The sequence below is a fragment of the Equus asinus genome, chromosome 2 (genome assembly GCF_041296235.1).
Source record: "Equus asinus isolate D_3611 breed Donkey chromosome 2, EquAss-T2T_v2, whole genome shotgun sequence".
In the NCBI taxonomy this organism is placed as follows: Eukaryota; Metazoa; Chordata; class Mammalia; order Perissodactyla; family Equidae; genus Equus; species Equus asinus.
The window spans coordinates 147,510,861-147,534,287 of NC_091791.1; the positions used below are offsets into that span (position 1 = coordinate 147,510,861).

General features: G+C 33.6%; 1 protein-coding gene across 9 annotated transcripts in view; it reads left to right on the forward strand.

Annotated features, from left to right (window-relative positions):
• FAM227B (family with sequence similarity 227 member B) overlaps positions 1-23,427 on the forward strand; it is a 199,777-nt gene that overhangs the window by 15,765 nt on the left and 160,585 nt on the right. For 8 of the 9 annotated variants that reach the window (XR_011499565.1, XM_070501802.1, XM_070501821.1 and 5 more), the window contains exons 4-8: positions 2,880-3,111; positions 4,440-4,507; positions 9,373-9,408; positions 9,878-9,982; positions 13,519-13,617. Coding sequence is in view for 8 of the 9 variants with exons in the window: in XM_070501802.1 (XP_070357903.1) it covers positions 2,880-3,111; positions 4,440-4,507; positions 9,373-9,408; positions 9,878-9,982; positions 13,519-13,617 (540 nt within the window). In the remaining variant the exon portion in view is untranslated. Of the gene's footprint in view, positions 1-2,879; positions 3,112-4,439; positions 4,508-9,372; positions 9,409-9,877; positions 9,983-13,518; positions 13,618-20,165; positions 20,268-23,427 lie in introns of all 9 variants that reach the window. The other variant, XM_014852727.3, reaches the window with a different exon arrangement.

The following is a 23,427-nucleotide window of genomic DNA, read 5'->3' on the forward strand; positions in this document are numbered from 1 at the left end:
GGGAGTGCCCTTTTGCCTTGCTACTAGGCTCCATGTCTACTTTTATACTAGTATGTAATATTTTGTGCTTCTGCCAGTGCCAGAGTTTAATTGCAGTAATTAAAATAAGCAAGAAGTACCTAGCCAATTCTTGCATCACTGACTTTGTTTTACATAAGGTCAGTGTTTTCCTGAAGTTATCACTGAGGACTATAGTGCTATAATGTAGAATTTAACGCTTCAGGGAACAGAAATTTCCAGTCCAATTCTTTTGTCTCTTTGGAATTGGAATGTATTTGTTTTTAAATTAATATAGTCACTGTAGACTCTGGATGCTTAAACCCTGGTAGTGTTGATTTTCTCCCTGGCAGTAATGACATCACTTTTCCTGAACAACTCATCTTCCTATTGGCTACTTCTTGACCCCTGGTTACCTTTCTTAGATCTGGCCACAATATTTACTTTTCAGATGATTTTCTATTCAAGCGGCATCTGGTTAAAGGCAAAAGAGAAAAGAATAAGCAAGGAAAGTAATTAGAGACATGAAGGGGAAAGACAGATATCATCTACTACAAGATCATTGTCTGGTGTCCATTTAATCGTGCAGCCACAAATCCAGTAAAAGAATCAGGCCTTATTTAAACATCACCTTCTTTCTGTTAATGGCTTTGGGACACCAGTCAATCCCCTGATGACCTTGGTGAAGTAGAGAAGATAGAATCCAATCAGGCTTGTAGAATTTCAAGATGCTTTATTCACCTCATAATATGCTTCAATATCTTGGGAATGAGGATTATGATATCTCATCTGGCATAAAGGATACATTTTCATAAAAGTTTGTGCATATTGTAAAATTTTTTCAAATTTATTTCTGTTTTAGCCTCTCTCCATTCTCCCAACTCCCCTAACAATAGCCACACATGACCCATAAGGATTGTTTTCAAATGTGGCTGTCATTTTAATTTGGCAGTGTTTGTCTCCAGGGGTTGTATCCTGTGATGGTATCTTATTCTTCTGAGATCTTTGTATTTTTTGACAGATAATACCCAGATTTTTTTTTTAAGGTTATACTTTTTGGTGAAGAAGATTGGCTGTGAGCTAATATCTGTTGCCAATCTTCCTCTTTTTTTTTTTTATTCTCCCCAAAGACCCAGTATAGTTGTATATCCTAGTTGTAAGCACTTCTAGTTTTTCTATGTGGGATGCTGCCACAGTATGGCTTGATGAGTGGTGTGTAGGTCTGCGCCCAGAATCCGAACTGGCAAACCCCAACTGCCAAAGTGGAGCATGTGAACTTAACCACTACACCACCGACTGGCCCCAATACCCAGACTTTAATGCTGGAAAACTTCCCCAGGTGACTATGTGTTTTATTTAAGATACAAGTTTGTAGGATTTGGGAGAGGGCACTTATGTATCTAAGTAATATTCTTTATTCCAGAATGGTAGGGGCACCTAGATCCCTCTAGGAAAGTTTCCCAGCATTAAAAGCTGGGTGTTATATCAGAGAGCACAATTCATAAATAAGGACATGTGTAATGAATTTAGGAAGCTTTTAAAGGAAGAAAAAGGGAGGTGGAATAGACTAAGTTAGGTTTAAAATTTCTGATCTTCAGACTTCAGATTTATTCCCATTTAGCTAAATTTCCAAAATATCTTACCCAAATTCCACTAAAGAGTTTCATTTTGTGCAAATTTCCTACCATTCCAGAAAGCAATCTCTTACTTACAAACGTTTAAATATGTTGGCTAACTTTGCTTTGTTATTAATCAATTTTATTGAAAGGTAATCTTTTAGAATTGCAAATATTAATGTTGTGATTCCCCTTCCCTTTCTTTCCTTTCCTTTTCTTTTCTTACCGTTCTTTCCTCTCCTTCCCTTCCTGAACAATTTAGTTCTAAAGCCATTGGAGGCTGAAACAAGACAGGTGTCCACATTGGCAGGGGGAAGGAGGATGTGCTGTGGTAGCCCACAGCAAGCTATCTGAACTCCACCCGATGAGGAGGGTGTCCCTGTGACATCACAGGTGTCAGAGTCCAAGGGAATGAGGAGGGTATCCACATGTGGCCTGGGGTGGGGAGATGGTTCAGGTGGGTGAGGAGGTAGGCAGTGGCCTGGTGTGGGAAGTCAGAGCCCAGTTAGGGGTAATGAGAGTGTTCCTGCAGAATGAGCAGCCTGGCATGGGGTGTCAGAGCCTAAACAGGGTGAAAAGGGCATCCACACAGAAAAGAGGCTGGCAGGTAGGAGAGATTGGTTACCTGATAAGATTGATCACATAAGTACATATAGTAAAGACAGTGACAGCTAGGTTTTCCACTCTTGGAGATGGTCATTGTAATATGGAAAGAGAGAAAACTAGAATGTTTGGAATTCAAATTAGAGGTATCAGTGTGAGCTCGTGGTTTTAAGTTCATAGAGATCATGAAAAGACTGAGGTACGTCGTAGACTGAAGGGGACTAAAGACACATAAAGCGTAAACGTAATGTGTGATACTGAACCAGATCATTTTGCTATAAGGGGAACTGTTGGTTCAGTTGATGAAACTTGAGTAGTCTGAGGATTTGATAAAAACAATATATCAATGTGAATTTCCTAATTGTGATGGTTATATTTTGGTTATATAAGAGAATCTTTTGTTTTTAGCCAATACACACTAAAGTATTCAAGGATGATGGGGCATCAGTTAAGTAGGCAGCTTATGTTCAAATGATTCAGGAAAAAAAATTTATAAATCATTTGAAACTTCTAAAGTTTGTGATTGTTTTGAAAATTTTTAAAAATACATTTAATAAAAAATATTGGTGTGGAATAATCTCAGTTTTATCTCATTGATTTTGAACTCTATTATTTAAATTCATCAAAAATGATTTAAGTTATATTTTCTCACATATTTTTCAGGATTATTGGCCAAGGGAAATCCCTTTTGAAGATGATGATAAATGGTTATACACTCTGAAGAAAATAGAAGAAGATACTTCATTTAGTTCAATTTATACACATCTGTGGGGAAAGGTACCACGAATATATGATCCACTTCTGATCATGGAGTCAAGATTAGAGGAATGTTTAATTCTTCTGGAAAACCACGCCTCCAAAATATTTGAGTGGAACAGAGTACTTTCCAAGACAAGTAAACCTTATTTTTTATATGAGTAAAGTAATGGTCAGTTGTGCATGTGTGTGTGTGTGTCTGTCTGTCTGTCTGTATGTATTCTCATAAAGAATGAAATCCTAAGGTATAAAATATCTAAAAACATAAAAATAAATATATTTTATTTTAAAACCTCTTCATTCAGAATGGTCCAATACAGATTTTTAGTTGAACATGACCATGTGGATTCAAAGAAAGTATTGCTAGGACAAAGCCTAAAATAGTGTGAACTTCGTTAAGCTGGAGTGGAGGTAGCTGAATATCAGGGAAACAGGGTTGCATCAACTGATATTGGTACCACAGACAAGCAAGTCAGCAAGGGTTAGGAAGTAAGAACAGAAGTACCAGAAACTCCAAGTCAAAGTGGGTAGAGTTGACCTACATAAACTAGGTTAGCTTCTAGAAAGTATTGAACATTCAATGTTGAATAACTGCAGATGGAATGAAAAGCATATGTGCAAGTAATGATAATTTTTACTTTTCAGTATTTGTGTAACTTTTTTCTCATCTAATTGTATTTATTAACACTTCCAGAATAGTTTTAGTTACTAATGGTGATTCTTGTCACATTCTTGATTTAGTAGGCAAACTTGTCATATATAAGCCTTAAAAATGATGATATTGGGGCCAGCCCTGTGGCGGAGCAGTTAAGTTTGTGCGCTCTGCTTCGGCAGCCCAGGGTTTGCGGGTTTGGATCCCCCGTGCAGACCTAGCACAGCTCATCAAGCCATGCTCTGGCAGCATCCCATATACAAAATAGAGGAAGATTGGCACAGATGTTAGCTCAGCGACAGTCCTCCTCAAGCAAAAGAAGGAAGCTTGGCAACAGATGTTAGCTCAGGGCCAAACTTCCTCACATACACAAAAAAATAATAATAAAATTAAAAATAGTTTTATATTTATGTATAGTCCTCAATATGTAAACATATCAGAGCTTGGACTCAAGTCTAGCTTATCTGACTACAAAGCCCCCCATAGTCTTTCATGGGGCCATACTCCAAAATACTGTACTTTTTTGAATAAGGTAACCATGAAGCAACCAGATGTAAGTGGCTGAGCTATTTGAAAAACATGGGCTTGTTCAGTAGTTAGGGATTAAGGTAAAACTTTAGATATGAGTGACTACTAAAGACATAAGTTGGAACATGACATTTCTATAAAACAGAAGGAAACAGGAGATATAGTTCTTTATTCATTCAACTAAGAGGGTATGTGTCTAGCATTATGCTAATCAAAATAGCTAGTTGATCTCATTGAATAGTTTCATATATAATTTTTAAAGGCAGTGAATTCTTATGTTTTTTAAGGTTCTCATGAAAAATTGGAAAGATACAAGGCATTTCTAAGGAAGTACCAGAAGAAAAAGAAGATAATGGTATGATATTTGTTTTCATCTTCCTTGAAAAATTATATTTTCACAAAAAATGTGATCACTGTAATTCCATAGACAAGCCCGGATAACATGTTTAAAAGTTTTCTTTTAGTTTTTTATCATCTATCTGTCTGCCTCTCTATCTCTGTGTTTTTAAAATAGCTGCACTCATATTCTACTTTACGAACTCAGTATTAGAGTGTTGGCATTTTCACATCACTACAAGTTACTTGAAGACTTATTGTAATGTATATATTCCATCTTCTGGTTATTTAATAATTTATAACATCTTGTACTTAGCAGTGCAGGTCCCGTATCAATCTTGTTCCTTTAGAAAAAATTAACAATTCTTTTTTATTACCTTTAGATGACTTTGTCATTTTAGAAAAAAGCTCTTTGAGAGTTTGATCAGAATTATAATAGGTTTTTGAATTACTTGGAGAAACTTAGTCTTTTCAAAAATGCATTCTAAAATTATATAATGTCAAAGCTATAAAGACTTTAAGTGCCACTAGTCCATCCACTTCTATAACTGTTATTTTAAAATTTTAAAATTACTTTGATTGTTTTTTCCTGATTATGCCTTAGTCATTTTAGAAAATTAAAAGAAATAGATAAGCACTAAAAGGATAAGCATCCTAATTCTATCATTAATAGATGTCACCTATATCTCACTATTTAATTGTTATTTTCATTTTTCTTTTAAGATTTATTTTAGAAAATTCAGAGTAAATTATATATTTCTAATTCATTAAATGTATTATGGAATTTTCATCAATAAATATTCTTCGATACCATTTTAAAAATAAACTAATGTAATAGCCCTTTTTTTGGGCACTTAATTTAGTTTTCATTATTCACTACTCTTTATAAAGCTGCTGTGAACGTATTTGGAGTTAAAGATTGTGCTTATCCATCATTATTTTCTTAAGATAAATTTCCAGAAGTGGAACCACATGGGAAAAGAAATGTGAGAATCTAAATATTTTGATACATATTGCTAAATTGTTTTCTAGGAAAGTGGCACCAATTTATATTTGTAACAATGGAGTTTGTGATTAATCTCTTACCCATTCCCTTGTCAACATTTAATATTATATATTTTTTTTTTTTTTAAAGATTTTATTTTTTCCTTTTTCTCCCCAAAGCCCCCCGGTACATAGTTGTGTTTTCTTCGTTGTGGGTTCCTCTAGTTGTGGCATGTGGGACGCTGCCTCAGCGTGGTCTGATGAGCAGTGCCATGTCCGCGCCCAGGATTCGAACCAACGAAACACTGGGCCGCCTGCAGCGGAGCGCGCGAACTTAACCACTCGGCCACGGGGCCAGCCCCTAATATTATATTTTTTAACGTTTGCAAAGTTTTAGGCATAAATGTAATCAATTGCCTATGGTTTACTAATGAAGTTGATTTTTTAAGTTTTTTTTTTTTTTTTTTTTTCTTTTTGTTTTTGAGCAAGATTAGCCCTGAGCTACCTACTGCCAGTCCTCCTCTTTTTGCTGAGGGAGCCTGGCCCTGAACTAGCATCCGTGCCCATCTTCCTCTACTTTATATGTGGAACGCCTACCACAGCATGGTATGCCAAGCGGCACCATGTCCGCACCCGGGATCTGAACTGGCGAACCCTGGGCCGCTGAGATGTGGAACATGCGAACTTAACCGCTGTGCCACCAAGCCGGCCCCGATTTTTTAAGTTTTTATTAGACTTTGTGTTTCATAATTATAAATTGCCTGTATGAACTTTGGCCATTTTTTTAACTGTTCTTTTTCTGTTTCTAAGAGCTGTTTACACTTAAAAATGTTAACCTTTCTTATACTTATATATTCTTATACTTATATGTATACTTTCTTTGTTGACTTTTAGCCTAAAAGTATTTTTTTTGCTATCTAGAATTTTATATTTTCATAGATCTATAATTTTCTATTGAAATTTTCTGCCTTTAGTACTATAATATTTAAGAAGGCTTTCTTCATCACAAGATCATACATATATTCACCTGTATTCTCTAGTATTATTGTTACAGAATAATTTTTTTGTGTTTAATTCTTTAATCCATCTAGTGTTTATTTTTGTGGAAAGAAGTAAGACACAAGGATGTTATTTTAGATCTACCAGTAAATTTGTGTTATTTTCTACATTTAAGTTCTACATATTCCTTGTGAAATTTATTTCTGGGTATCTTAAATTTTTATTACAAATTAATAATAATTATTAGTAATAAAATTGCTAATAAAATAAGTATTATTAATTTTATTAGTAATGAAATTTTATTAAATTTTTATTAGTAATAAAATTTTATCACTAATAATTATTACTATTTTTATTACTAATTAGTAATAATTACTCTAATTTTTATTACTAATTAATGAGATTGTTTTTCCATTATGCTATAAAATGGTTTATTGTCGATATATAGAAAATTATTATTGGCATATAGATATTATTCAACCATGTTAGCGGTTTCTCGTCTTATCTGACTCAGAAAGAATGCCAGTATTTTGCTGTTAAGTATAATTTTAAATGTTTAGATAGCTATCTTTTTTCAGATTAATGAAATATATTTGTATTTCTAGTTTATTGAAGGTATGTGGATGTGGAGGTAGATGTAGATTATATATAAATTAGATATAGATATAGATATCACTATACTCAAAAACTTGAAAGAAATCTCCATGGTTTGAAATGGACAGGAAAATAGTCCACTGTGATGATAGCAGAAGCTACTTTTAGCCTTTAATCTTTGAATGTGGCTGATTACATTAATACTGTTTCAGAAATTGAACCATTCTTGTATTCTTAGGATATGCTTTTCTAATGCATTACTGGATTTGATTTGCTATTGTTTTATTTTGATGTTTGCATCTATGTTTGGTAAGATACGATTATCCTTTTTTGTTTTTGATATCAAAATTATACTAACCTCAGAAAATAAGTTACTTAGTTTTCTCTCTTTCTGGTCTATAAGTAATTTGTAGAATATAGGGGTATCATTTGTTCTTTGGATGTTTGGCAAAAGTTACCCGTGAACTTTTATTGATTTATTTATTATTATATTTTGCAGAGAGGAATAGGTAGGTTGGTAGAAAAGCTGTGTGGAAGTTGACAGGTTCCACTAATATCAACTTGGGTAAATTGTCAAAACATAATACTGAGTGAAAAAAAGTAAGTTACCAAATAATATGTACAGTTGATATCATTTCTTTGAATTTTAAAAACACACAAAAAGTGTCTATATTCTTCATATCTATGTACATATGTATAAAAGTATTTTAATGGAATGGAAAGCATACAAACCAAACAAAGATAATGACTATCTCAAGGAAGGGGAACACATAAATAGAACTGGAGACCATAGAAAAAGAGGATCTAAACTTTGTTTTATTACATATAAGCTTCATATTTTATTTTTAAAAATAATCTTAAGTAAATACTAAAGTGTCAATAGTAACCCATTCTAGGTTGTGGGAGCATGAATACTGGGAGTTACATTATTCATTGTAGTTTCTGTATTTTTTTTAATTTTCAAAAGAATTTCAAAAATTCTAATGAATTTTATCAGATGACTTTTCAGGATCTATTGAAATGACCTTTAGATGAATTATACTAATGAAAGTTTTAATAATTATTTTTATTGTTAAATATGTTTTATTGGATTTTTTAATCAGGATTTTAATGTGTATTACTTATATTTTTGTGGTATCTTTTCCAGTTTGTATGACCAAGAACTAGTTTTGTGTTACTATTACTCTGCTCCTTGAAAAGTTCCAGTGTTTCTTTGCTTCCTGCAGAATAAAGCCAGGATTTTGAGATTAAGATTAACATGTTTCTAAATCTGACCCCATCTTTGTTGACCAGTTTGTATCTGTAGCTCTCAAGCACACAGCCTTCTTTCTTATCATAGTTAATCTCACTTTCCATAACTAGTCTTTCTCTTCTATTCCTTTGCATACTTTTGTAAATGCCAATAATGTGATCCTCTTTGTTATCATCCTTTCAAATTTGTTTCCTATGTCATCTTCTCTATAATGTACGTATTATATAATGTGTGTGTGTATAAAATTTGCCTGAAAGCTTTGTTATTCCTGGAGGAAGTGGGGCTATGGAAATTAATAAACAATGTATCAACATGTCTAGATGATCAAAAACTAATGTATACAGAAGTCTACTTATTCTCTGTGTGAAGTAGTGTGGTGGACATGGAGATATGCCACCCAGACTCCCCTTCAAAGAAAGACTTGTTGCCTTAGCTGCTAACAGTGCTGTTAGGGGGCACCCTTCAGCTGTCAGCCCCTTCAGGAGTTCCCTCACCTACAGAGAACTTCCTCTCCCAAGGACACGTTCTTCCAGAAACCACCCTCACCCAATGACTGATCAAGTTGGAGGCAGAAACACCTGGCTGTTTCAACCCAACGCAGGACAAATACGAAGGGTCGTTTCAGCTCTAGAGTTCTTCTTAGGGTCACTTGAAGCTCTTAGGCTTGCATCATAGCTGACATCCATCTTCCCAGTCTTGCCTCTCCCCTTGGTTTCCATAGATATTGATCCTAAAGACACTCCCAATATACATTCTGAACAATAAACTCCACCTCAGAGTCTGTTTCCCAGTGAACCCAAACTGCAGTCAGCAGTTTGTTTGTATTTGTTTTATAGTCCTTATCACTTTGTGTTTTGTTTATAAATGTATCTGATTCCCCTTGTGAACTATGATTAGCTTGAGGGCAAGGACCATCTTTGTATTCCCAGCGTGTAACACGGCAACAGCATTTTAGGCCTCAGTAGAGATACAGACGCACACATGTTAACTAAACAAATTTACAAAATATAAAAATGCTTTAATTTAGAATTTTAAATATTTTAAATGTTTTCCAGCTTTCGGCTGAAATGGAAACAAAGAAGAATATAGAGGTATTTAAAATTTCTGTTCTATGAGATTATGTATCAGAAGTATTTTGTGGAGATAAAAGAATGTTTACAATAATATAGATATAGCTGTAAATATAGATAGGGCCCCCAGGAGAGAGAGTAGGGAACAGGACAGAAGCTTTCTCCTTCTGCCTACACCATTTCTTTATGAGTAGTCTAGCTAAAATTCTTGATCATTTGAGTTATGTCAAAATTAGTTCTGAAACATGATTTCATTTTGCTTTTGGATTTGGCCTATGAATATGCCAGGGCTCTTGATTTTAGGGAAGCAGGAAATATTAAGATTTTTCTTAAATGGGATAAATGCTTTTCACTTACTTTAGTGAAAGGAAGTAAAGTAATTATGTTAATGAATGATAGTTAAATATTTACCTGTCTTCTGTAGCAATATGAGCTACTATACTGAAAAGAGTGAAGTCATTACTGTTCTGTAATATTTCCCTCTTTCTAGGGTTGCAACTTCTCAGGATTCAAAACAAATGAGCTTACTCAACTACCCAGACATTTGGATGCTGAACGAATTTATCTTTATATTTTAAAAGCCCATAACTTTGATGTATGTAAACATTATTTTATTTTTATTGCATGATAAATTTTGAGAGTATGATTTAATGAATCAGACTTTTGTGTAAAGCTATGACAAATTAGATGTTAAGCAAGATTGAATCCTTTGGGCATTAAGTTTGGCAGGAAAGACCAGTGATGTTTAACACTCTAATCACCAGAAGAGAATGTCTTAGGCTTTGTGCTACTGTCTCAGGAGTCTAAGGTTGCTAGTGTGCATTGGCTTGGCATGTGACTAACAAGTGTTTTTCCCTCCTTCTCTCTGCTCTGTCAGCTCAGGATATTTTAGCCTGCTCATTTTTAACCCAAAATAACTTATGAGAGCCCTTCCCCATAACCCTACCTTTTGAGCCTCCAAGTGTCTGGGGAATTTTTGAGTACTGTCTCTGCAGGATAGCCAGTTGATGAAAAACTGCAGGCATAGAAAGGGAAGTAGATCATTGGCCATTGATTGCCAGGGTAGGATGAGGGTTGAGTGGCTATGGATATTATTTCCCAGCCACCTAAATATTAGGTGGTCACCCAGCAAAGTTTCTATTTCCTGGAGGCTTTAACAATGCTCCCTGTGACCCCTAGGAAGATTCTTTTCGGACAGTTCTCTGAGATGGTCTTGACCCCCAGTAGGCCCCCTTCACCATTCCTCACCCCCTAGCCTTCCTGTGGCTCTTTATTTCTAAACACAAAATCCCTGTTTTTTTCCTCCTACTATAGTTCATCAGAAGGAGCATAATCAACCATTAAATCTGGTTGAATCAGTTCCAGCTACTATTTTCTGCCCTTTATTCACTCTCTTCAGGATGTAGTGTTCCAAGTAGAGTTTGATTGACCTGATTGGGGTCTCCTGTTTGCCCCTCAGGTAGAGAACCACAGAGCACTTCAGTTGACAACTCCACCTAGAATGATTCAGTAATGACACTCTTTCTTATTTTCCATGCTAATACAGATGTTTTTCAATTCTCCTTTATATTTTATGGGATTTTGGTGAGAGGGAATGTTTAGTCTGCTCTCTTGATAGAATCACTGGATCGCCTTTTTGCAGAGAAAAACTATAGATGCTAATTGTAGTTACACCTGGGTCATGAGCATATTTATTCCTTTCTCTGACTGTACTTTTCCCAAGTTCCCTCAGGGAAAAGATTTTATTGTTATAAAAAATTGATGCAAATTATTGTAGAAATAATTTTATGAATATTATTCTAGATAATCCGTAATATGCTTTCTAACTCTAGCATTCTGTGTTCTAAGATGGGACTGTATTTTAGCCATGGATGCATGTACTCCTAACACAAAACACAAGGCAATCACATAAGCAAGACGTCAGAGAACAGCTTTGAGGAATTTTTAATATGGTTGACTTGGAGGATGCTGGCGTTATTGAAGGAAATAGGAAAGTGAAGTGTGGAAGTAGATATGGGTGGGGATGGGGTGTGCTAGCGGCTGTGTTTAGGATAGTTTGAGTGTGTGTACCAGTGTGTATCTGGGCGTAGATACCCAGTGTTTTATTTGCTAATACCCCTAACTGATTTCAAAAAAAGAATTTAAATTGGCTTACTAGAGCATGTGCAATGCAATGGCATTAAATAAATAGATGATGAAATTAGAGTGAAGAGAAAATAAGTGTAGGAAAATAAAAATATCAGAGGGAAGGTTATTTCACAGAAATGCTTATGATAACATACCAAGAGACTGAACTTATGGATCTGAAACTGGGAAACAGAAGGTTAAAGGGCTACTGTTACATGCTTGAAGGCGTGGGAATCCGTGAAATTGCCTGCATTCACCTAACCCCATCCAAACACGTTCCTGCACGCACAGCCATAGATTAAGTTTCTTGATGAGGGGAAATGTGTTTTATCCCCTGTACCACTCAGAACAGAACCTTGGCTTTAGATGACGCTTAGTAAAAAATTTTATTTAACTGAATTGAGTGAAAAAGGGCCTATATTATGGATGTAAGAGGAGAAAGCTGAGCTGCAAGCATACTCACATACACAAATAGAAGTTCAAGAGAACATTTGAAGTAATTTTGTCCAATCTAAAGTCAATTGTAGGAGAAAAAGCTCTGAGTCAGATAATCTATGGGTTTTAGGTATGTTTATATTTACTTGAATCAAAGAAGTATCACAAAGAGGGGGAGGGCTGGAAGAGAGAAGCATTGAACTTTTTAAGCTGGGTTTGGGGTTTTTTTGGCCAATTTTTTGTTTGTTTTAACTAAATATTGATGTATTTCAAAGAATATATTTACAGAAATTTTACCTGAAAAAGAAAGTTAGTGATACTAAACATAACCGAAACTTCGAATATAAGCGATCATGCAGTTAGTTTACCATAAAAAGCATCTTTGCTTGAAATTTGCAAATAATTTGAACAGAACTATTCAGTTTTTCCCCTGTATTTCAATTTTCTTCTTTTCTCTTTATATTTATGTATTTTACATATGTTCTTTGTAGTTAAGAAGTACTAAGTACTAAATCTAAGTTGAAGCTGTTACCAATGTCCTCCATATTGTACTTAGTGGCCTATGAAAGAGAAGGGCCCCCACAGAATACATGATAGATGGTCTTCTTGGCATAACAGTTTGCACCATGTTCTTTTTGTAGACTTGTACTTGAGGCACAGGAATTCATAGCTATGAGTATCATTAAAAGAAACCTTAAACTCCACTTAATCTGGCATTCAGAAACTTTCAGTGACTAAGATAAACTGATCTGTTGAATGTGCTTATTTTAACCAAGATTTATAGTCTCTAGTAGTCAAGGTGAATAGATTTAACTTTACGTGCAATTTTGATCAACTGATTAAAGAGAATACTATGTTTAGGTAGAGCCTAGACTTATGATGAAGCTCATTAGGATAGAATTCCATGATTATTGAAATCTGTCTTCAGTATAAAAGGGAAATTGTAGCATGTATCTTGCATTTTTGCTATTCTTGGTCTAGCCTACGCTATCATTTCAATAGCTACTAGTCAAATGTCATTCTTGAGCATGTGAAGTGTGGCTAGTGTGACTAAGCTGAATTTTTTATTTCTCTTAGTTAATTTACATATAAATTTAAAAAATAATACTTGATTCAGTTATTAAAAACTTTCAGTTATGGTTGGAACAAAATTACAGCTATGTATTTTATGAAATCTAAATACTGATCTAGTATTTATGATGAAAATTTAGTATTCAAATTGAGCTGTGCTGTAAGTGTAAAATATATACCATATTTCAAAGACCCAGTACCAGAAAAGAATGTAAAATATTTCATTAATAGTTTTCATGACAATTATATGTTGAAAGAATAATATTTTAAACATATTTGGTTATATAAAATGTTGTAAAATTAATTTCAGCTTTTACTTTTTACTTTTTTAAAGTGGCTACTAGAAAATGTGATATTACAAACATGGCTCACATAAATTTCTATTAAACATTGTCACTCCATAACCATTGAATATTTACTTTTTATAAAGCCAATTTACATTAACCTGTTTTATAATAGATTTTAATTGGATCTCCATGTGTCTTTTTTTTCCCATAGGAAAAAGTTTTTAAAATCTGGAAGACTTATTTTCTCTCAGAAGCCTCTATTGCTCTTTTGCATGATTGCTTTTGGTGGTGGTTTCTCCATAAATTTAAGGTACAATAATATTTTTTAAACTTCTTTTTTTAAGTTGATTTTCAGCATAATGAATTGTTCAGTAGAGCACTGAAACAAAAAATGTTTTTCTGGATCCTTTCATAGAGCTTGGTTTTTAAGTATTTCACACGTGTTAGGAATCCTGTTTGAAATCTACAGTTCTTTCAAAGGAATTAACACTTTAATATGGATTTCAAAGATCCTGGGTCTTCATTAATCAGAGAAAGATTAGTGAAATCAAACATTGTAGTAAATAATAAAGTTGTAGCTTTACTTAATAGTATACAGTAAACAGAAAACCGACTGCAAATCAGTGACATTGAAGGAGGTTTCATTGGGAAGGCACTCTAAAGATCAGATGGAGAGAGGGTCTTCCCTTGATTTAGTAACGTATAAACTCTGATTAGGATTACAAAGAGAAAGACATGGGTATCTAAGAAACAATAAGAGAATGAAAATAAGCAGCACGTGACTCTTATGTTAGAGAATACATGAGCTTGGAAAAAGTGGTGAATACCAATGGCTGGGGTGTGCCCTCCGGATCTGGAAGAATGGAAGATAGAGCAGCCCAGGGGATCACAGTCTATACATTAAAAAGGTGTGTCACCCCATCAAGGAAGCCTGAAAATGACTCACATCTCCATGTTTTCCCAGCTCAAATTACCCATAGAAAACTGCTTATGGATTCTCACAGAAATTTCATACCATGAAGGAATAGGTGTTACAAATTTTACATACAAATCACTCAGTTAGTGCTTTTTGTTGGAGTAATTAATGTAATTCTAGGTAAGAGTATCTGTCCTATATTTCTGAAATTGTCAGGAGCTAGCTGAGGCATAGGAAGTGGCATATCCGTTCTACAAAGGTAATTAACTAGGGAAGTTTGTGAAATCAAGAGAGTTTCATTACCTTAAATTTCTTTCTCTAGATCTGGACCCAAATTTATGTTTTTCTGTAATAATAGAGAGAAATATTACTTTCCCACTTAAATCTGTTAGGATTATATGTAACAAATTTTTGAAGGAGACATAATCTAACAATATTCCCAGTAACTGTTTTTGTCAGGCCATAATAGTATTTTATTATTTTGAACAAGCACAGATTTGACACAGATGGCTCACTACATTTATAGGATTATCCTTGGAATAACAAGGAATTAGAAATTTTTTTTGTCTTTAATCAAACTGTTCTCTAGAAACTACTGGCTTTCTGAAATTAAAATGTAATATTTTAGTAATAATTTAAAAACATGATTGAATAACAGTTCTAGTATCACTTATGATTTTTGACATGTTTTGAGAAGCACTATGTGATTCAGCTGGATCAGTGTTCTGCTAGTGTTCTAGGGGACTGAGGGGGGCAACTTGGGAATCCAGATCAAACTGAAGCAACCTTTCCATGATTTAACCAGCACAGTACCTCTATCATCTGTTTTGTTCATTGCATTTCTCCTATGATTTTATTTCTAAGAACATTTATTCTTAAAATATATATATTGAAGTCAGTGAACTAGAAAAATAATATGACCTCTCAGGTTCTCAAATCCATCAAATGAATGTGGTGGGATGCCCACACATTTTTACCAGCATTGTGTGGGAATAGAGTCACTCCTTAAATGTTGCAGTTTTGTTAGATAAGCTCCTATTTCAAGCTGTACTACATTTTCAGGTGAGTACAAAACACATAAATTATATCTATTTTAGGGTCCATATTGTAAAGAATAAATAGTACTGATTTTATAAATTGAATATAATAAAACCCTGAGCCACTTAGATAATTCAATTACCAATAGTATAATGTGAAAAAATATGTAATCATACTCTAAAATATAGCATGCTTCAGCATGGTAGCTCTAAAACTTATTTCAGTAATTGTTATATGATTAATATAAAAGCAAATTTTCTCTACTTATTACCTATGATTTAGTAGTAGTTTGATCCAGAAGAAAAAAATACCCAATTTGAATCCAGAAAACTAAAATTTTAAAGATTTTATTTTTCCTTTTTCTCCCCAAAGCCACCCGGTACATAGTGGCATATTTTTAGTTGTGGGTCCTTCTAGTTGTGGCATGTGGGATGCCGCCTCAGCATGGCCTGATGTGCGGTGCCATGTCTGCACCCAGGATCCAAACCAGTGAAACCCTGGCCCACCGAAGTGGAGCAGGAGAACTTAACCATTCGGCCACAGGGCCGGCCCCAGAAAACTAAAATTTTAAATCTGGTTTTCCCAGTAGTTAGTGTGAGACTTTGGATTAGTCAAAAAAATCTCTCCATGCTTCACTTATCTCATCTCTAAAAAACAAAACAAACAAGAAAAAACAGGTAGAAAATATCGCATAACCTGTTTTTTTCCTAGAGTTGTTGTGTGTACTAAAAGTGACATGAATAAGAAGACACCTAGTATACTGTGAAATGTTACATAAATGTAACATGGGATTCAATATAATAGTGTTAAGACATCTAACTTTCAAAAGCAAGTTTATCCAGTTAGTAAATGATGTAACCTTTAATAGTTATTTACCTAAGTCTTTCATAAAATAAAAAAATTACTTACTTTATGTGTTTGTTGGGGGAGTTAAATGAGACAATGCATGTAAAGTTGTTTGTTTACATGGAGCTAGGTATGTAGTAAATGTATTCAATGGATGCATCTATTATTATTATTATTATTATTATTATTTTGATAGAACACAGTGTTCCAAAAATTGCAGACCAGTGTATAGGCTAATGATAAAAGTTTCTTTGACAGTGTTTGACTAGAAGAATTTCAGTAATGATATTGAAATACCTTTAATGTTTTAAAAAATTGCCCTTGGGACTTTGGCTCCCAAACACGTTCAGAAAACTGGAAAGTGCAACACTTCCACCCATATAACAACAAAGAAAAGTCATATAACCTACAAAATCACAACTTTTTTGAACTCATCATACAGAGTAGATTTCAAAGCAAAGTATGTTACCAGGGAAAAAGAGAGTAACTGTATAATGATAAAGTGGTCAGTTCATCAATATGACATAACATTCCTAAATACTTGTGCACCTAATAAAAATGGTTTGAAACATGTTTAATAAAAACTTTTAAAACTTCAAGGAGAAATAGACAAATCCATAAGTATAGTTATATATTTCAACATCTCATTCTCAATAATTGGTAGAATATACAGAAAATAGGTAATGATATAAAATGATATAAAACACTTGAGCAACACTGTCAACCAACTTGATTGATCTAATAGACATATATTAAACGTTCTTCCCAACAACAGCAGCATATACATCTTTTTCAAGTACATATTAAACTTTTACCAACTACATTCTGGTCTAGGAAGAGTCCTAATAAATTTAAAAGAATTCAAGTCATACCAAGTATGTTTTCAGACCGAAATGGAATTATATTATAAGTGAATAACAGAAAGCTTTTCAGAAAATCCTCAAATATTTGGAAACTAAATAACACACTTCTCAGTAACTGTAAATCAAACTGAAAATCAACAGGGAAAATGGAAAGTATTTTGAACTTGATGAAAATGAAAATACAGATTAAAATTGTGGGATGTAATACAAGCAGCATTTAGAAATTTACAGCATTAAAATGCCTATATTAGAAATAAGGAAAGTTCTCAAAAGCCATGACTTCAGCTTCTACCATAAGAAATTAGGAAAAGAAGAAAAAAATGAAACCCAAAGTAAGCAGAAGAAAGGAGAAGTAAGCAGAAATAAAGATCAGAGAGGAAATCACTAAAAGGAAAAGCTGAAAAACAAAGAAAGAATTAGAGAAAAATCAAGGAAGCCAAAGGCTTGTTCTTCAGGAATCCTAAAAACAAGATAATACAAGAAGAATTTGAAGCCTGTGGTTCGTTGAGAGTAACCATAGCAAAAACAAAACCCAAATACAGCTTAACACTTGACTTAATTGACTCAACCCCTTAAAGAATAACAAAAGAAGAAGCATGCCTTTTCCCAAGCGTAAATTCTATGTACCTCAGTTTTTATGTCCTATTGATGATGTCCAGCTCTCAAACAGAGATTACAAGACACATAAAGAAGAAATGGAATTGCTTCGTTGTTAGGTGTGAAAATGTTCAGCTTAACAAGATAATGCCAGTATTTCCAAACTGAGGGTACAAATTTACGTTCCCATCATTAATCTCTAAGAGTTCCTGAATAACTAATGGGTCAAAGAAGAAATCACAAGAGAAATTAGAAAATACCTTGAGACAAATGAAAACAAAAACACAACATACCAAAACTTATAGGATGTAGCAAAAGCAGTGCTAGGAGAGAAATTTATAGCTGTAAATACATTAAAAACAATATCTTGAATCAACAACCTAACTTTACAAATTAGGGAACTAGAAAAATAAGAACCAATTGAACCCTGAGCTAACAAAAGGTAGGAAATAACAAAGATTAGAGTGGGGATAAATAAAATGGAGAATAGAAAAACAATAGAGAAAGTCAGCAAAAGCAAAAGTTAGTTCTTTGAGAAGATCAACAATATTGACAACCCTCTGGCTAGACTGACTAAGAAAAAAAGAGAGAGGACTCAATTTATTAAAGTCAGAAATGAAAGTGGGGACTATCAGCAGAGAAATAAAAAGTATTACAAGAGTACATGAACAAATGTATGACAACAAATTGGATAACCTATATGAAATGGACAGATTTCTAAAAACATAATCTTCCAAGACTGAATCATGAAAAAATAGACAACCTGAATAGACCTATAACTAGTAAGGAGATTGAATCACTAATCAGGAACTTCCCAACAAAGAAAAACCCTAGACCAGACAGCTTTACTGATGAATTCTACCAACATTTAAAGAAGAATTAACATGAGTCCTTCTCAATCTCTTTGAAAAAATTGAAGAGGAAGAAACACTTCCTAACTCATTCTACGAAGCCGGCATTACCCTGATAACAAAGCCATAGATAATACAAGAAACAAAACTTTACAGACCAATATCTTCTTTGATGAATATTGATGCAAAAATCCTCAACAAAATACTAGAAAACCAAATTCAGCAGCATATTAAAAGGATTATACATTTTGACCCATGGGATTTATTCCTGGAATGCAAGTATAATTTAACGTATGTTAAATAGCTTGTTCTAATAGATCCATCAGTAACCAGAATACACAACAGCTGCAGGATACATTTCCTTTTCAAACATACCAAAATATTTACAAAAAATGACCATACCATTTTGCTACTCAGTCTCCTGTGGAGTTATATATGAGGTAGACACTAGATTGAATGGTAGTAATCAAAAACATTCTGGAACCTTCTGTTTGGGTACATTTATTCTCTTCATACATGTTAAGTGTAGATTGTATAGTTGAATCATGCTAACTTTCTTGACTAGTAAATTATATATATATATATATATATATATATATATATATATATACAATCTCATTTAATTCTCACCCAACCCTATGCCTTAGAAGCATTGCCTATTACATAAGTGATCAAGAATTACTATTAATATTAATGATATCATTATTATTTTTACTATTAGCTCCTTCCTTTAACTTATTACACAAATGTGAGAGCTGTATTTGGAGTTAGGAGACCTAGATTCTAGCCTGGCTCTCAATTAACTGTATAAACCTTAATAGTTCTCTTAATCTTTCTGAGCATCAATGTAATCACTAAAATAGAGGAACTTAATCTAGGTGACATCTAACTTCCATTTTAGGTCTAAGATCCTATGCATGTATAAATCCCAGTTAATTTGGCTTGTTAATTTCATAGAAAACTGCCATCAAGTTTGATAATTTTTGGTGTTTATTATCAAAATGTATTATTGCCAACTTGTGCTTCCATAATTGACATCATAAATTAATTTGGACTCTAATTCATCTTTATTGCTTAATTCATGCATTTGGACTAATTCATCTCCTCTTTCCTTAATAGAGCAAGAATTCAGTGTGCTACCTTAGGGCTTTACTATAATATTGACAGTATTATCTATAGATTTCTTCCTTCTTACAATATACTTTGTTTTCAGTGTAGCTATCATGTCACAATTTTGCTAATTCTGTCTAAGCCTGTCTCATTCCAGTAATTGATTTACTTTCATACTGAGTTACTGTTAATGAAAGAGTTGGAATGGTTATAGAACAATAGAAGGTAACTAAGTCATTGATTGCCTTTTGCATGCCAACTATTATGCAAGAATTTTCATTAATTCATCAAATGTTTGTTGCTTTCTGTGTGCAAGGCGCTGTACTGAGGGCTTGAAATACAAAGTCAAACAAAACATGATCCTTGTCTTTATTTAATTTTACTATACTACTTTAAAGTATGTATACATTACCTACATTTGGCAGGTGAGGAAACCAGGACTTAACTTGACCAGGGTAATGCAGCTAAAGAATAACGGGGCTAGCGTTTAAGTGTGCATGATGCCAGAACCCATGCTCATTCCACTATGGCAAATAATCTACCCTTTAAGACAAAATTACTGACATTATGCAAACAAATTTCAATTTTAAATTATAATACTAGTTATTTTAATTCCATACATGTTTTATTTTTTAAGCCTAACAGAGAAAATCAAGATTCCTTGTTTGATAGAATTTCAGAAAGTTATGTGACACTTTTTATGAGCATACCTCTAAGTCGAAAGGATGCATTCTTTCAGGTAAACGTAGAAATTAACTGACTATGCTAATTATTTTTAAAGCACATGAAAAAGGAAATAGTTACTATATTTAAACACGTATGAGAACATCTTTTGTTGTTTTGAAAGCAAAATTGCCTGAAGTAGAGTAAGTAATGGTAATATTTAAAAAGTTATGCCTCCCACACCAGAATAGTCTATCCCCCTGACTGAAAATCTTACAGAATCCCCTTAGTGTGGTATAGATATTTCATTTGTGTATGAATAATTTGAAAACTATTGACTTATCCTATATATATTCTTGGTTTTTTTCTATGTATCTACAAAATTATTTATCATCCTTCTTTTGATCATTTGGTCTGTTTAAGAGGACTTAAGTTTATATTAAGCCTAAGGACTAAGCACCTGTTATAGTAAAGAACAACAGACAAATTTATGAATCAAATATTTGCTTTACTTTACTGTTGTTATACCAACTAATGAATAGAGTTGATTAAAATAATTTGTATTCTTGAGTAACAGGAAATGAATATGAGTAGAAATTTCATTGGTTATTTTAAAATTTAAACATCTAGCATTTCAAAGCAGAAGCCACATTCAAATACTTCATTGTGTTGACATCTGAAATCAGAAATACATAAGTATTTTGGAGTCAGTAAATGTTTTCATTGGTAAAACAAACCTAAAATAAAAACAATAAAATGTCTTTTACAATGAAAACATAAACAAACCTAATTGCCAAATATTTCTATTAAATCTTGACCTATCTTACTCACAAACACATATGTACAGTGTTGTAGAAGGAAACCAGGAGTGGACTGGGAGTAAGGAGACTTGGCCTCATGTCTAGAATCTGCTGCTAATTACCTGGCTCATCTTGGCAAGACATTCAGTCTCTCCGTTCCACAGTTGGGTTGTCTCAGATGAAGAGGTCAGATCTGTGATTCATAAATTGTTGGTTTGCAGAATAATGGTGTTCTGAAAGATAGACTAGGATTTTCTCTGCTACATTGAAATTTTTTCTTCTTTGCAGGGAAAAGTTAGTTAATGGTTAGGAATTTTGGTAATTACATTGTCTAGAGATGACAAAAACAGCTGTTTCTCCCATCCAAAATCTTTCACCTTTTATGGTGAGTGTCCTAGCCTTCCTCGATGGTTTTACGAAACAAAGCATGTTTTAACACGTGCTTCAAGGGTTGTTGAGAAAAGGATAAGAAACCTATTTAATGTGGACAAAGAAGGAAGTAGTGGCACCATTGCACATCCCCCATTCTCCAGTTTCTAGTCATACATTTGTGGTCCAAATGTTCTCCCCTGGGACGAATGTGCCTTTTGATAGATATTATATTTATAACCTTTCTCAAATCATGACTTGATTTTTTTTCTGGGTCTCTATTTTCAGTGGCTTTTCCCCAGGGGAAATCAGAAGTTGTTTAGTCAAGATTCAAAGCGTCATTTGAGAACAAACAAGATGTACACCTTAGTGATTCGACCCCTTGACATGTTTTCAGTCTTCTTTTAATGTTCCCCTCTCTGTTTCTATGCTTGAGAACCAGGCCACCTCCCTACAGGTCTATCCCTTCCAGAGCTGTTTAAGTAGAAGTGGAGCCTCATCTCTCATTGACCAATTTCCATTTTTTTAACTCATTCAGATAAGTGGGGATTTTGTTACTATTCTCTCATTTGATTTATCTTACCTAAGGAAGGGAAATACATTAATATTTAAGAATCAAAAAATTATCTTCAAGTCCTGCTGTTTGGTCCAAATTGACTGAATCTAAACATATTTAGCATGGCTTTTACTTCCTTTTCTTCCCAGGTCCTATAATGATATTCCTTCAGAAATTTTCCCAACACAGTTTGGCACTTGATCTCTTTTTCCTGTGGGTGAGATAGTCACAGAAAACTTTTAGAAGTTCTCGTTATTCACCTTATTCAACATTTTAATTTTAATCATCAGTATGGTTTTGTATACTACAAATATAAAGTGGGATTGTTTCTGGTGGTAAAAATGTTTATGGTTCACTCAATAAAATTAAATATATCAACATATTAAAGGATTTTCTGCACTCCTCGCCCCTCCTCCTGAAAAATCATGGAGTTCTTCAAAGAATATCATCACATACCAACGAAGTTGAGCACTACTGGATTAGGTGACTGTATCAGTTTCCTATTGCAGCTGTAATAAATTGTCACAAACTTAGTGCCTCAGAACAACAGAAATTCATTGTCTTATAGTTATAGAAGGCAGAAGTCCAAAATGAGTCTTACGGGGCAAAAACCAAGGTATCAACAGGGCTAGTTTCTTAAGAGGGCCTCCCCAGGGCAGGGGAGAATGCATTCCTTGCCTCTTCCAGCTTCTGGTGGCTGCCAGCGTTCCTTGGCTTCTAGTCAATCACTCCAGTTTCTGCTTCTGCCATCACATTACCTTCTCCTTTTCTACAGTAGAATCTCCACAGCCTCCCTCATATGAGGACACTTGTGATTACAATTAAGGCCCACTGGATAATCCAAGATAATCTCCCCATCTCAAGATCCTTAACTTAATGATAACTGCAAAGCCCTTTTGCTGTATAAATTAACATTTACAAATTCTGGGGATTAGAACAGGGACCTCTAAGGCCCCTTTCAATTCTAATATTTTATTATTAATTATTAAACCTTATTAAAGGCTAAATATTTGATTCTAAGTACTTATCTGAATGCAGAGTTTCAAAATAGTAAATAAAAAAAATTTAAATCTTTAATATAAAAATATGGTATCTTTCTGTGTTCAATCACTCTCTGAGAAGAATTTAGTAGTTTAAGGATTTTAAGTCTAAGAATACTGGTAGCACCATAAATTTGTTGATTTGTGATCATGGTTTTAATATGTAAACAGTACAATAGTAATTACAATATATTAACTCACCTAAACAGGCTTTAATTATTTTAAAATATGCTTTTTATTCTCCTCACAAAAATTTATAATTATATGACACGATAGAGATGTTAGCTAGCACTAGGGTGGTAATCATATTGTAATATATAAATGTGTCAAATCAACACATTGTACACCTTAAACTTATATAATATTATATGTCATTATATTTCAATTAAAAATATATATATACTTTTTATTATAATAACCTTTGTGTGTCACTTTCTAAAAGAGGATAACAATAGCAAGGTTAAATGAAAT